Source organism: Pelmatolapia mariae, linkage group LG3_W, assembly GCF_036321145.2.
Source record: "Pelmatolapia mariae isolate MD_Pm_ZW linkage group LG3_W, Pm_UMD_F_2, whole genome shotgun sequence".
Lineage (NCBI taxonomy): Eukaryota > Metazoa > Chordata > Actinopteri > Cichliformes > Cichlidae > Pelmatolapia > Pelmatolapia mariae.
The window spans coordinates 87,481,184-87,497,096 of NC_086229.1; the positions used below are offsets into that span (position 1 = coordinate 87,481,184).

The 15,913-nt window shown below is 44.2% G+C and overlaps 1 protein-coding gene across 2 annotated transcripts; it reads right to left on the minus strand.

Moving 5' to 3' along the window:
- Positions 1–1,567: 1,567 nt before the first annotated feature.
- wrap53 (WD repeat containing, antisense to TP53) lies at positions 1,568–15,876 on the minus strand. Of its 2 annotated transcripts, none has more exons than XM_063470204.1 (11): positions 15,662–15,876; positions 14,768–15,212; positions 14,507–14,663; positions 12,456–12,551; positions 10,687–10,795; positions 9,936–10,024; positions 8,028–8,251; positions 5,124–5,335; positions 3,792–3,895; positions 3,509–3,652; positions 1,568–2,731 (listed from the first exon to the last, which is right to left on the minus strand). In XM_063470204.1, exons 2-11 carry the CDS (start codon positions 15,033–15,035, stop codon positions 2,506–2,508), a joined length of 1,629 nt encoding a protein of 542 aa, XP_063326274.1. In that variant the 5' UTR covers positions 15,036–15,212; positions 15,662–15,876; the 3' UTR covers positions 1,568–2,505. The 2 variants fall into 2 exon arrangements, with proteins under 2 accessions (XP_063326274.1, XP_063326272.1); XM_063470202.1 differs by having other exon boundaries at positions 14,507–14,669.
- Positions 15,877–15,913: the final 37 nt, after the last annotated feature.

The following is a 15,913-nucleotide window of genomic DNA, read 5'->3' on the forward strand; positions in this document are numbered from 1 at the left end:
CATCCTCAGTTTCCTGTTCCAGCTGAGGGGAGCGGCACCCAGTGTGGTCCTCTGCTGCTGTAGCCCATCGGCTTCACACGGCTGACATTTGCACTCAGAGATGCTCTTATTCATACCTTGGTTATAACAAATAGTTCTTTGAGTTATTGGTGCTTTCCAATAAGCTTGGTTTGGTCCATATCCTCTGGAATTTCCAGAGACTGCGCACCCAGAGGACTGCAGCTTATTGGACAGTCTTAAAAAACTTGACCTTTGACCCAGAGGTTCAGGCCACTGAGATTTGAACTCACGGTGACGACAATATCATGAGCATTTTTTGGCTAGTTGCTGTGTCCAATCTTTGAAAGACATTAAGGCTTTTAAGGCATGTTTCCTAAAGAAAAACCTAAAATCACATATTTGTGACGTGTGAATGTTGCAGAGAGCTGACCAGAAACAGAATTCTTGCAAACGTATATAGGCAGGTTATGTCCCCATATATAACAACACTAGTTTGGTATCCAACAGAATGATAACACTGACTCTCGTGTCTTGATCAGGCAAATAGGATAGAGTACATCACGCCTGTGTGTTCGCGTGCGATCAGGTTACATGAGAAAAGTCGAGAATATTTATATGAAAGCACAACTACATTGTTCTGTGTATATGTCAAACAGTTACCTGCTGGCAGATTTTCATGTTATAGATGTTTCCTCTAAACTCTGATGCAAAAATGACACAAATTGGTGAACAAAAATTCATCCGAGTGCAGGAAATTATTCCAGCCCTCAAAATTTCCAAGGGGGAGGACCCACAGACCCCATGCTTAATGTGTCCCCACCCCACCATCTCCCTCCGTGTATCAGTCATCACCCCACTCACTCTTCACTCTGGTGGGGCTGAGATACGGACGGGTCCAGAGCAGACAAACAGGCAGCAATCGCTACACCACTCTATTATTTATTTCTCTTATTTAAAACCTTTTTTTTTTTTTATGTGCCCCCAATTTTCCGTCTTGTCGTCTTTCTGCCTACTTTCCTCTCCCAAGGCGGAGACGGTCGCTAAGCAACCCGCACAACACAACACTGCAGCTCTCCAACTTGGCTCAGTGCTCGCCGTGCCCCTGTGGTTTCAGACAATCAAATACACGGGTGCGTGCGAGTGTGTGTGCACGCGCTCGCACAGAAAGTGTGTGTGAAAGGTGAAAGCTATGAATAGTTTCCATCTCATAAGCAAAAGCCAACAGTCCCTTTAGCTTTTAAGAGCTGCCTCTTGACTCGAGTGCGGCATCATCTTGCATTCATTGAGGATTTATTGCAGGGCATCCAACTCTGAACCGCCTTCCACTGAAAACGCAAAAATGAGTGAGGCTGCGAATCTGTGGAAACGTGCTTTTAATTCATTTGAATAAAACCAGCAGACAGCTCCCTGTTGTGCACGGAGCCGTCCATCTCCAGACTTATCTTCAAGGCCAACGCGATTCATAACAGAGTACAAATTTGTGTAGAAATAATAGCTACAAAATTATAGCTCCCATTGCTTGGCAACATATCTGAATGAATGAATAAATCAATCAACCGACACAGGCTTTAAAAAGTGATCGATTTAATCAGTGTAAAGATCCAAGGCTTTGGTTGGAGCACGCTGAGCTTCTCACCAACCTGCAAAGACACTACAGGAAAGCGCACCCCGGTAACAACGCGAGCATTCGACAAACGGCTGCAAGTATTAATGCAATTAATCAAACACAATGTCTTCTGAGCTGCTAGCACCACTCGCACGGTACAAAAGCACCACAACCAGTAGGAGGAAAACAAAAAGGAAAGAGCACATTTCAAGCAGCAGCTGCTAATTACAAGACTTTCACAGATTGTTTTTGAAGTTACATTCAAAAAAAGGAGAATAGTCGACACAGCTTTACAAAAATATACATTTGTGGGCATGCACGGAGCAACGCTACTTGTCGCGTCTGGCACTTTAAAAAAGAAGCTAAAACCAGGAGATCCCCATCACTTTACAAAAGCGAAAGCTTGAACAAATGGCACTTACTGTAACTATAGCAGTGAGAGATCTCCGGGGAAGCATCGCAGCTACACGCACACGTAAACAAACACTCCTACTGACACGGCCGAGAGCCGAGGCGCGATCAGCAGACACACACGCACGGACACAGTGAGAGGATTTCACTTCCACCACATGTATTCTTATTCAGGAAGTAGAGTCTCTACTAAAATGAAATAAAGGTAAATGTTTAAGAAGAGGCTGGTTATATTTGATCGTAATGTCCTAACGTCTCCTTAGAAAACACACCTCTTATCTCAGCATTAAGGCTTTAAAGAACCTCTTAACTTTTGGCTTTGACATTAACCTTTTTTTTCCCCAAGTTCTGGTGAAGTTGGCAGTTAAACTACAAACAAACAGCCCGCTGATGGTCTATTTGTACAAACCAAAATCAGCTTTACACACAACAAACACCACATGGCATGTGTAACTCGATTTGTATCAGCTGAGTGCAGTGACAGATATTCAGGCCTCTGCTGCTGTAGTGCTCTGGTCTTGGCTCCCTTCAGCGGCGGGGCTAAGCGGTCCTGCCCACCACAGGGTCAGGACGTTGTCCTGCCGGGTATCTTGCTGTGACATCACAGCGCCGCTCCCCTCCGTGTCAGAGGCCGAGTCACCCTCGCTGTCACCGGGCCACGGGAACTGCCGCTGGCCGCTGGATGTTGCCAGCAGTGGCATGAAGGGATGGATACTGTAGAAGAAGAGAAGGACGGAGCAGCAGAGGGAAGATCCAGGAAGGGACACATGAAAATAATGGCGTGATAAGCTTCGCAAAAACTGTTTCTGCTAGCGTGACATGACTGGACTTTCAGCTATTGCACACGCAGCATCACACTTGAAAAAAAGAAAATGCACGATTCATTTCACCATCTGAAAACAACTGAATTACCTCAGGCTTTTCCACATTTTATACATAACTGCTGCACATTTACACCATCTGTGTTTAATTAAAAGTCACCATTTAATTTTTAGTACATCATTGGCTTTATTCTCTGCAATCAAGTATTCACAATCAAAGCTGTTTTTTGTGCCAAAGTATCCAGAATTATTGAGAAGCTGTGGTTTGGTTTTCACTCTCTGCTCTCACAAAGCAGTAACATGCTTGACTAAAGCCAAAGTTGCTTTGTCACTGAATGTTTTGGATCATTTGTTTTGCCTCCTATGATTTTGTGAAAAATGACTCCATGACCCAAATATGCTGCCGTTTTGCTGTGTCAGGATAACTGAACAACAGCGTAACATAAGTGAATTAGAAAAAGCTGAAACTTTGTTAATTGCTTTTAATCAGTTCTGTTTCTACTGAACATCAATGCAGCTGATCAAGATTAGCTTCACCTTTGTAAAATAACACTTTTCCTCTCATGTTAATTATTGAGAATGATCCACCTTCAGTCTAATATTTTAAATGTTTTCATTACTGGAATCTAATCTGTCAGTGAGCTGGATTAGATTGGTTCAGTAATCTTACCTGACTCCGTTGGTGCAGTCCCAGTACGCCTGGAACCTAAGCTGAGGCTGCAGTAGTTCTTCATTACCATCAGGAGGCGCTGTGTGGGTGTCCCATACTGACACCACTCCCTCTGTGTCTCCACTCAGCAGGTACCTGCCAGATCTAAACGCACACAAACAGAAACACGAGTGGGAATCCGCTAATACGATGATCCTTGCTGCTATTTAACACAGAAAAACCAGATGAATCACATCACACTCATACACAACACGATTACTGATGCAGTTTCCCTGTTACTTACTGATCGAGGTCAAAGTAGATGCGCTGATTAGTGGCCACGTTCCTTTTAAGAGAAAACACAACTCTTCCCGGCTCTCTTAGGTCCCAGCACAGGATTTCTGGATCCTGCACACAGACAAAAGAATTTCCATGAAATCATTCGTCCCCTAGCCCGGATGCTAACTTTATCCATCACAAATAACTGCCACACAACAAAAGGCAGTCAGAATCTATCTTCACAGCCTGCATATAAAATTTGGTCATAGCCACACTAAGGTCATTTTGGGGTTTGAAGCTTTAATATTAACATTTTTGCCAGCGTTAATGTTTTAGAGCCAGAAGTCAGCACGAGAGAGACTTCCAAGTTAGCTTACACTAGCTAGCATGGTTAGCAAGCTGCATCAATAGATTTTATGTGTGCTACACGCACAGTCACTTTCATGCATAACTGTAACAAGCTGATAATTCTTGATTTCACTACTAGAACATGAGCCATAAGCATCTTGAACAGTCGCGGCGGGACATGCTCGTCAGATAATTTTGGTTAAAAATGTTCCCAAAGGCACCGACAGCACAAATTTGGTTAAGTAGTGCAGTTCAGTAGCTGAAATTAGCAGAAGTGAGAACCAGGAATAAAGCAGTCTCTTCCTCAGCTTCGGGTCTGACTAATGTCCAAGTTTGAAAAACCCAAAGATCATCAATGATGGAGAAGCTCAGGTTGGTCATGATCAAATCACAAGTCACTGGGAAAGCAGCAAATATGCCATATACCAACATCTGTACTTTTTCAGCCTCAGGTTTTGGCACTTGCTAAAGCTTTTACCCTTCAAAAAGCCAAACTATTTGTCCAATTTCCGTTCTGAGGGTTGAAAACTCAAACACACATCTCTTCAGAGGACACAGAGTACATTAATTTTCCACAGACTTACAATAATCATAGATAAAACAATAAAACAAGTACTATCAGACTTCTGATTGATAGCTATTACTTTCAATTGGAGCTCTATTAAATTTAGGACCTACCATTAATCTTCCTTACACTGCCTTGATATCATTTCTTCAGATTAGAGCGAACCTGTAGCTGAATTAGCTGGCATACAGGTTGCAGCAGGAGAATGTTAGATGCTAGCTTAAATATTTCATTTTAAGTTGGTGACACATGCTAAGAGGAATAAAAGGAGAGGACTATCATGTAAAGCTTTACATCATACTTGTGTATTTATATTCTGCAAAGCAACATCAGTTACCTGCTTAACACCCAAACACAACTAATGGTTTGTGTGTGTTCAGCAGCGATTGTTACCTTCGGGTATCTCTCTGCTTGAAGCTGTGTGCGAGTCTGTTTGTGCGTTACCTTGCGGCCACCGGTGTACAGGTAGTTGCCGTCGGGGGAGAAGAGCAGATGGGTGAGACCTCCGTGGTGACGGGTCGGCAGCAGAGCCAGCAGGGTGCCGTCCTGGCAGGAGTAGAGGCCAGCGCAGCGGGAGTAAGAGCCACAGGCGTAAACAGATTGGCAAGGGCTGAAGCCAAAGCAGGAGATGATGCCACTCTGGCCTTGCTTTTTCACTGCGGTGAGGACAAGAGAGAGCATTTGGCAGCGCTTTCAGCACTTTATAGTTCACAGGACACAATTTGCAGTCTCGTCGACTCAAAGTTGACTTTTTGGCAGTTCAGACATTCCTGAGTCTGTCCATAAAAGCAACAGATTTCTCAGCGATTACACCAGTGAAATCACAGAAAAGGATCTTATTTTGAGGTCGACCAGGGTAGAGCCAACGGATTACAATCTCAGGGTGATGATGGTGTGTGTTAGTTAAAGCCTTTGCTGGATCTGCCTCTGCCAATTTAGAAAAAGTCGTTCTAAGTACATTAAAAAAAGCTTCCAGTGAAATGATGCCATATGAATGTGAGACGGAGGAAAGAAATTCATCACAGTAAACATTGTGTTCTCCTTAGTTTTTGTCAGAAGTACATAATAAAAACGCTCCTTGTCAGTTTGTTCAAGGAGGCTTCAGCCTGTGAGACGTGACAGCCAGCTGTCAAACAGCAACTCACTGAAAACAAGAAACCGACTTCACATTATCCTCCCTTTCACGTCTGTTTACTGTCTAAGGGTTTCAATTTCTCACAATATTTCTTGTGAATCCCAAAAAGTTGATTCTGTTCATCTGGACGAAGCGTTTGGTCACTCATGCAAGTACTTCTTCAGTCTCAGCTGACTGCACGTTTCCCCAACCTTATAAACCGACCAAGTGTGTGAACTGTGTCTTAACTCCACATATTTCACATACAAGGGTCAGTACTACAGGCAGAAACATGGGTTCCCCAGTTTCACCCATTGTGGCCAACTTGTATATGGAAGAAGTGGAAAAGAGGGTTTTGTTATCCTACCCTGGAACACCACTAAGTCATTCGTTCAGGTATGTGGATGACACCTGAGGGAAAAATCAAACCTCAAGACGTACCACAATTCATGGATCACATTAACTCTGTGGACCGACACATCAAATTCACCAGGGAGGATATGAAAAGTGGCAGGTTAGCCTTCTTAGACTGTGAGATTTCCATCAGTAATGGGGGACATCTAAAAGCTGACGTGTACCGTAAACCTACACATACGGATCAGTATCTAAGGTTTGACTCTCATCATCTACTGGAGCATAAACTGGGTGTCGTCAGGACGCTACAACACAGAGCGAACACCATCCCCACTGACACAGTGGCCAGGGAAGCAGAAGAACAGCACATCAAGAAGGCCCTGAGTAAATGTGGTTATCCCAGCTGGACTTTTGTCAAAGCTGGGAAGGCACCTTAAGAAAGCTCCTGCTGATCCAGGAGAGAAGGACAACCGCTGCCCAAGCGAAAACCTGTAGTGATCCCATATGTGTCAGGAGTATCGGAGCAGTTGAGACGCATTTTCTCTAAACACCGGGTCTCTGTGGCTTTTAAACCCCAAAACACGCTGCGCCAAAAATTTGTCACCCCAAGGATCGGGTCCCCCGACACAAACAGAGTAATGTAGTGTACGCTGTTAAGTGCCAGGAGGATTTCTACATCTGGGAAACAAAACAACCCTGGGCTAAGTAGTTAGGTGTTCTGTGTTGTCCTAACTTGTCAGGCCATAACTCCACAGTCTATTTACACCTACAGGCCAGTGGACACTCTTTCAATGATGAGGATGTACACATCATGGACAGGGAAGAACACTTCACATTTGTTCACAAATGTGAACACTCCAGTGTTCACATTTCTTGTGAACACTGGTTTGATCGCGGAGTCAAGGAGGCCATTTACGTGAAAAAGGTAAGACCATCTCTGAATTGAGGAAGGGGACTAAGGGTACATCTTTCACCATCTTACAATGCTGTGATTGCAGCCATTGCATCAATGACCAATGATCATGGATCATATAATGATCATGGATCATTGGTGATGACAATATGCAAATTAATGATTTAAGAACTGACTGTCCATTGTTTGCCACTGGTGCTAGTTTCAGTTATTATGCAAATACAAGGGGAAACCTGCAGTCAGCTGAGACTGAAGCAGTCACTTGGATGAGTGACCAAACCTCTCCCACTGAAAACGCTTCATCGAGATGAACAGAACCTTTTAGGATTTACTTACCTGGATGATCGAGCATGCATCAAGACATTTCTTGTGAACACTTTATTTTTTTGTAGCTACATTTTTGAGTGTCATTGAAGTTTTTGCTCACAATCAGCAAAACGTCCAACACAGGGTGCGGTAGGAATGACGCTGCTGGTAACAGTATTATCAGAAAGTCAGTATCTCACTGCAAACTGACACTTCTTCAGTCACTCTGACAGCAGGACTTCACTGCTGTGAAGGAACAATGTGTTTATAGCACTAGGGCGTAACCTTAAAGCAGTGTTTCTCAAATGTGGTACCAGTATCCCTGAGGGTACTTCAATTTAATATCCTTGTTTTCAGTACAGTCGTTAACTGCTGTAAAACCTCACACAAGAAGAAAGCAATAAACACAATCACACCGGCTGTGAGCAGGAGGCCAGCTTCTAATATTTTAATGAAAAAAAGACAAACTCAATTTGTGGTTGAAATGTAGCAGCTGAAAACGCGAAGAACGAAGTGATAAACATATTTGTGTTTGGTCTCATTTTCTGTAACGACTGATGAAATGAAACGGAAAGATGTTAAATGGGTTTTACGTCACCCGATTGAGGAAAGCTCATCGACAAGCTTCAAGGTGAAAGTTGATGAGACGTTGACGACTGACCTATTGTGGGTCGCTCCTCACAGTCTCTGCCCGGGCGCTCGGTGTGGAAGACCCTGACCATTTTGTCAAACCCGCAGTAGAGCTGCGCGCCATCTGGAGAGAAGCACAGCGAGTGAGCTGCCGTCAGCTCGTCCAGGTGATTGTAGGGTCGGAAACTGGCTCGCACCTCCCCGTAAAATGCATCCCACACATGGACGGGGTTGTCACGGCTACTGCTGGCTAGACTGAAGAAGAGGAGGTCAAAATAAATAAATATGAATGAATGAATGATTTAGAAATGAATGAGATGAACAAACTGAGCTAACGGAGGGAACGGTTTATGAAAAACCGTCATCTACTTCTGCTTTTCCAACTAACATGTACTGCGAAACAAACATACAGCTACATACTTCGCCTCATTATGAAGACAAGGCCGCAGCACATTCTTATTGATCCGAATCAGGGCCAAAGACTGAGCCATGCCTTTTTAACTCTAATTATTGAGCACTGAACAAATGCTGAAACATCACTGCCGCTCAATTAGACAAAGGAAATTAGCCCCCGCCGCTGCTGCCGTGTTCTGTTATGGCCCCTGTGAGCCGCGGCTTTATTCCAGAGCAGGGAAATGCCCAATTATAATGCTAGACTGCTGCTAGCTTGGAGCCATGCCTAGAACTCAGCGCAACTTAACCGAGCCATAACAGGGGCCCTTATTCCCTCTCTACAGGAGGGGCATCAACAACACACGGCTTTTGGCAGGCAGATAGTTCAAGGAGCGCAGAGGGAGCACTGAGAAACAAAACAGCGATGTGAAAAGAGGGAGAGAAAGGGTAAGCAGGAGACATGGCTCTCCTGCTTTGCTAGATGTTTTCTTTTAATCGTCACAGCCGCAATCTTTTATCTGACTGCTACAGTCAGTCGGTGTACTCTGTCCGACCACCTGACTGCACCCTGCAGGAGCTCCTGTTTGATAGATGGCAACGATCTGAAGACAATCACGAGTGTTTGCTGTCAGCTCCCATCAGCATTTGGATTATAGACACGACTCGAGCGCTTCACTGCCTGCGAGACTTTTGTTGATGATTTTGGTTTGTCCAGCTCCAGACCCTCACCCTCCTCCACTAACATGGTGAAAGCTGTACGAGGATGTGAGGATGTCAGTGCCAGTTCTGGGCCTTGATCCGCTCAACTGCTCGAGGGTCTGACTGAAGGATGATGGGAGTTGGGGGAGTTGGGGCTGAAGGGTAACACACTACGAAAACTGCTGGCAACCTGACCTCGGCTCATTAGCTCAGCCTTACTTCTCTCACCGCAGACGATAAGCAGCCTTCACAGTGGATGCTGCTGATGCTAACTTTCCTTCACAGCACACACACCAACACTCAGTGATGTCATAATTGCCACATACTTGCTAGAGTGCGCGCTTCTAAACACAAAAAAAGGAGAAGGAGATGAAAAGCAAAGCCTCGAGTCAGGGATTCACGAGGCCCTTTAGGTGTTGTCTGGACTCAGGAGTGCTGTTAGCGGGTTGAATTGCACTGTGGGCCTCAAACAGGCGAGCGGATTGCGACAAGGCGGACGAGACGCAGGCCAACTCTTCACTCGTAATGAGAGACATCAGAAAGCTTTTACAGCTTCCCTCCTTGCAGGCAGCCAGCTTCCACAACCGCTGCACATACCTCTGGGATCAAAGAATGAGACACAAGACTACAACAAAATCTTCTGTATTCAGACAGTCTGTTAGACACACTGCAGCACAAAGAAAAGCCGACAAATTCACCGGGAACCCGATCCAACCACCCGAGATTAGAAACTGACACAAAACACAACCCGGTGCTTTTTTCAGTGTATACACATTTCACCGTCTCCAAGGTGGACTTGAAGCGAGAGGCTTAGGGAATGGTTTGAAAAAGACCAGGTTCAGCTCACAAGCATGTGTCCGGCTCCAAAGAGTTCATCTTGGGGTACCAGCAGTAGTCGTAGATGGTGTCTCCTTCTGCCATCCGCAGCACTGGACTCTAGCAGAAAATAAAAGAAAAGACAGACAGTCAGTAACACAGGGACTGAGACCTCCTGCATTAAGAAATGTAGGCCAAAGGCACTGGCTGGATCCATCAGCTCTGAGGCCGACACTAAATAAGTGGCTACCCAGAAAAATTCAATTTCAAAAGCCAGTGGAAGCATGCAAGAAACAGAGCAATCACCAGTCAATCTTCTCCTCTCATTACAAAGGCTGCGAGATTTCAACTAGAGAAAATGGATTATATTTCAATTATTTTTGTTCAGTGATCCCAATCAAACCAGCTTGTAATACAATTAAAAGATTGGCTCACTACTTGACATTTCGCCCCGACCAAAACACAAAGTCCATTTTATTCCCACAGATTAATCTTCACTAACGCGTTTTATCAGGCAGATGGTCTTAAAGGATTTTTGTTTATTGTAACAAAAAGCAAAACTGACGTTTAGTAATAACCTTCATAAACATCATAAACAGGGAAGCTCCAGATTTGACTGAGACTGCTGACCTTTACAAATGCAGGAGTCTTTATAGCTGCGTTAATCTTTTAACTGAATTTAAATCCATAAAATAATGAATATTTGCTCTAACATTTGTTTGTTGTTTTCTCATTTCCAGTCGCCTGTCCGGCCCCCGATGGCAAGCTATTTGTGTACTCACCATTTCAGGAAGCAAGTCCCAGTTGTAGCTGTAAATCTCTGGAGGGATGTTGTACACTCGGAGGACATTGTCTGCACTGTTTGTCAGGATACAAGAACCATCAGGAGCCCTAGGTAAGAGGAAGAGAAGGGATGACAGATCATTAAAGACTAGAACAACAAGTACTCGGGCTGGGTTTGTGTGCATGTTAAAGTAACAGAAAACACACATATAATACTAAAATATATGCAGCTGCACTATAGCATGTAAGCAGCTTGTACACAGACAACTGTATTTATAGCATTAATTAAAGAAAACTGACCTTTTCTGGGTCAGAAAGGTAAAGCAGATGTGGAAGTTCATTAACTTTTTCCCCCATAAACATGTGACCTCCCCGTACCCGCAATGACGTGTTTTGACCCCTCAGCATATCACAATAAAGATGTGCTTTGACAACTGTATAGGTCTGTATAGGCAGACACCACCCTCACTAACTTCCCAGTCCTTGTGTTCTATAAGCAGACCTGAAATCTGTCAGAATCGGCTCATTTCTGAAAAGAGTTTAAAAAAACCCAACCCAAAACAAAGCTTCACTGGACCCCTGTAGAGCCTCTTTACCCCTGAAGGCTCTACAGGGGTAAAGAGTTAAACCTGTATACTTCTGAGTGAGCCAGCAGCCCCCCTCTCATTGCACAAACAAGTTAAAATGTTGACAACACTGTGACAAAATGATGCATCAACTCCACTGACCTGGAAACTTAGTAAACACTTTTGCTATGATTTTAGAGGCTCCATCTCTAGTTTATCGTTCATGTATGTTAATCTTAAAACCACAGAGTTGATTCAAAACTGGCTGAAAAAAAACCAAACAGACAAAAAACATTTGCTTTGTAAATTATAGTCCTCGTTAGTGTCAGAAACTGAGGATGAGTATTGTTTGCTACTTTGTGATTGGCAAATTGCTACTAACGTGAGTACACTGCAATTGTCTGCTTCACTGGCTCCTCACTACTAAAGCGGACGTCATGGTGACCATGTACATCTTTGATATGATTTGAAGCATGTGTCCTCTGTTATTGAATCTTGTTTTTATCAACTTCGTTTAATCTCTCGCCTCTGTCAGTGCGCCCCAGGGTGGCTGTGGCTACAACGTAGCTTGCCATCACCAGTGTGTGAATGTGTGTGTGAATGGGTGAATGACTGGATATGCAAAGCGCTTTGGGGTCCTTAGGGACTAGTAAAGCGCTATATAAATACAGGCCATTTACCATTTCTAAAGCCAAGCCGTACTTACCACGTGAGGATCTAGAAAAGCTTATCCATGCCTTTGTAACATCCAGGTTAGGCTATTGCAACTCCCCATACACTGGCCTTCATTCTGCCCTTCTTCATAGCTCGCAACTCGCCCAAAACTCTGCGGCTCGCCTTCTAACTGGTACTGGTAGGTTTGAGTCTATTACCCCAATTCTCTCTGGCCTCCACTGGCTTCCAATTAAATATCACATTGATTTTAAAATCCTATAAAATCATAAATAATATTGCACCTAGCTGTCTTATTTGATCAAAGCTCAGGCTCACACTGTCAGCCTGCATACTGTTCTGCCCAGACTACATACCAGCACTCTGCCCATTGGAAGCAAACGGTGATTTCAGGCGTGACATTACTGGGCAGTGTGGTTGTAGCAGCAGCTATTGTGCTCATGCAAACAATGATGGAACCTCACATGTTGATCTGATGCCTTTCCGAGAACTCGAAGCGTGTTTTCTTAATATATAAAAAAAGAATTTACCATTTGCAGCCTTTCAGGTAGTTCTCCGGCAGGTTGGAGTACTCGGTCCAGGAACCAGTCAGCATTTGAGGGTTCTGGGTAAAATCTAAGCTGAGTCTGGAGACAGAGAGACAAGGACGTCCTTGGTCAAAGAGGCGCTTGAAACAAGCTCATGCACTCCACTAAAAGCTAGATCTCACATTTATTAAGAGATGAGCACTTAAAGGTTTATAATTGAAGACAATTTAAAAGCTCATTGCTATTTTAGGCACACATCATCCAATGAAGTCCCCAGCCTCAGACAAACATGCTCTGTATATAAAGCAAAGAGGAAACTTCCAAGTAATAAGCTGCTTCATTTACACACAGTGCCACTACAGCTGATTGTTAATTAGATTTCTATTAGTTGACTACATTATTTTTCATCCTGGGTCATTTTCTCCAAATTTTAGCATAATGATGACTGACAGCCTCAAAATGATGAATCAGTTAATGCTCTGGTGCTTTTAGCTGCCCCACTTAAACACAAGTGTCAATTAAAAAAGCACTTCTCAACATCTAACAACACATCATTACACACGACACTCTTACTGTCACAGATAAACTTAAAGCTTCAAACACATGTTGACTGCATTGATTGGACTGTTAATTATTTCATCTGTTCACAGTCTCCATCCACTCAGCCAAGTTCTGTACTGCTTATATAGTTGGGGGCTGGAGCCTATCATGGACTCACATAGGTCTAGAGGTTACAACCTAGACAGGTTGTGCATCCACCACAGAGAGACTTTAACTCGTTCATGCACAGAGTCTCACCTTATTTAGAATCACCGATTAACCCCACATGCATGCCTCTGGAGTATGGGAGGACCATACCTGACACATGCTATACAGCCTGTCATCTCAAATTCTTGTTTGATGTTTTATGCAAAGGATTTTGGTTACTTGGCAGATAATTTTAAGGTAGTTGCTAGGCAACATGATGTTGTTATAATGTCCAATACAGATAAGAACCTTCAGAGGCCCAAGATGTACGTTTGGTTGCTCAGCTCCGGGTCACGTAGGAGGAGTTGGGGGACAAACAAACACATAGTCGGAGATTTCATGTATCACAGTATGAAGAAAAGACCCAGTGTTAAACAAACACCGTTCTAAATGCTCCGTTTCAGACAGGTTCTTCTACTCTTGCGACTTGTATGACAGGGAATACCACTGTTATGGTCATTTCAGGGACGCAGCTCTGGCTGTGAGTACAGAAACCCCGCCCACCTGTTGTTCACAAAGATAGCTACTGTGAAGCTACCTGCAGGTTTTTGAAGTCCTGCACTAAAGCCACGAGATGAGCGTTTCCACTGTCGCCATCTTGGGTGCAACAGGCCAGATGAGATTGTGCCTAGACTGTGAAACTGCACACTCACTGGTTGATTCTTTTGATTGAAAAGTCATTAGCCAATGGTCTAAGGAGCTTAGAAAGAAAAGCGTCTGGACTTCTTTAAGTTGCTTGAAGTCGTTTCACCTCTCATCCGAGAAGCTTCTTCAGTTCTAGGGTCAAATGGTGGAGAGTCCCAGATTTAAGCCCTGTGGGAGTGTCCCCCCCCGAGAGGGACAAAAGGACCCCCTATTGATCCTCTACCTAATGACATGAGCCAAGGTGTGAAAATGATTAGACTACGATGACCTGGATGACTGAGAACCTTCACAGACTCATTAGCCAATGAGCATGCAACTCTAAACCATAAGACCTTTTTTCTCTCTCAAATCAATGCAATCCAAAATAACCAACTGCGCCCATTAACTTCTGCACTGGCTTCCTTTTGTTTTTACCTGAAAAACACTAATTTACCAGTTATGCAAATTTTAACATATAAAAGGTGTAAGAAAAATTAATAAAAAGTAAACTTCATACTTTTTAAAATATTTTTCAGATTATATCTTCTGTGTTCATCTGCTACAATCTCTTCTAGCAGTTTCTGCAATTTTATGAATGCACATCTTGTATCTCAACTCTGCCTAAATATTGCAAACTTACTCTACATTTAAATCTACAAATAAACCTTTTTTCTTCCACGTACTGTTGTCCGTCACCGGGGCTTTCTGCAGATCCATCACCGTTGTGTTCCTCCTCTGGTTTTGGCCCTTCTTCTCCATTTTGATGGTATTCTTCTTCTTCCCCGACGACTACTACATCTTTCCCACTATGACCTCCCTCCTCACACTGCAGCAGGTCTCCTGCTCCTGACAGCAGAAGCCAGATTAAACACAGGTCATCTGTAATCTTAATTTATATTAATATATGCATATAATCTTGAATTAAAACAGAAACAATCCTGTACCTTCTCCTGTTTGGGCTGGCCTTCCCTGCAGCGAGCTAGGCTGTGTTGGTGTGTCTTCATGCATCTGAACAGGCTCCACAACCTGATCCTGCCCCACATCCTCCTCACTCATCCTCAGCCTCTTGGCAGATGGCGAAGCCCCTTCCTCTGAGATCTCCCCTGCACCTCCAGGCAGTAAAGGTGGAGGCTGTTGAGGGGGCTCATTATCTGCTTCGGAGTCCTGCCCTGCACCACCTCCACTTTCACCACCTCCCGCAGAGTCTGACATCTTTGTTTACCTCCCTCTCTCTCTCCCGTGAAGCCCTCCACCCAGCTTTCAAGCGCCCGGTGTCCAGCGGTCGGCTGTCAGACGTGGGTGAGGTAGGTGCTACTGGGGTAGTGCTTCCTCCTGCAGTGTGGATGTTTGAGTCTGTTGGGGTACGAGGACATCACAGCACCCACCAGCCTAGGAAACATTGAGTCGAGAAAACATGAAGACGAGAAAAGCGAGACCAACAATGAGCTCGTCAAAACAACGGAAGACCATGATAGCACGTTCACGAAAACCAGGAAAAAACCGTTAAGTCAGACTGAAGATAAAGTGAACGTGCAGCTGCTGTGAGAGGAGCACGTCACTGCCTCACAGCACACACCTGTGGCTAGTCGTGACTGCCAGCTGCCTCACCAAACTAGCATTCGCGTCTATTTGGTCAAGTTAAAGCTTGAGCGGTACATATTACATTCTTCCTACATGTCCACGCACGCCCGGTTGCTATTATGCATAATGGATGATTCTGGTAAATAAATCAATTAGCGAAATTTGCTTTAGCTTCTTATTGAGCGTCCCTTCACATCGGAGCACACACTTTAGCCCAAGTTAGCATTAGCCTACGTTAGCAATCTGATGCTATATACCTGTGTTGTGGCTTGCCTGGCCTTTAGTTGTGTTCGCGGTTTGGCCGAAAAGCAAAACCCGCAGAATCAAGAGTTTCACCAAAAGCCGGAGAAAAAGACCGAACACACAAAACTAATCGACGTCTTTCTGCTTCGGGACTTTGTTTCCCTTCACCATCTCATTACGAGAAGTTGTAAACACTGCGGGCGGCCATGTGCTTCATACTATCGCGAGAGTTCAGTGGACGAGACGCGCTCAGTGAGTGCTGATTC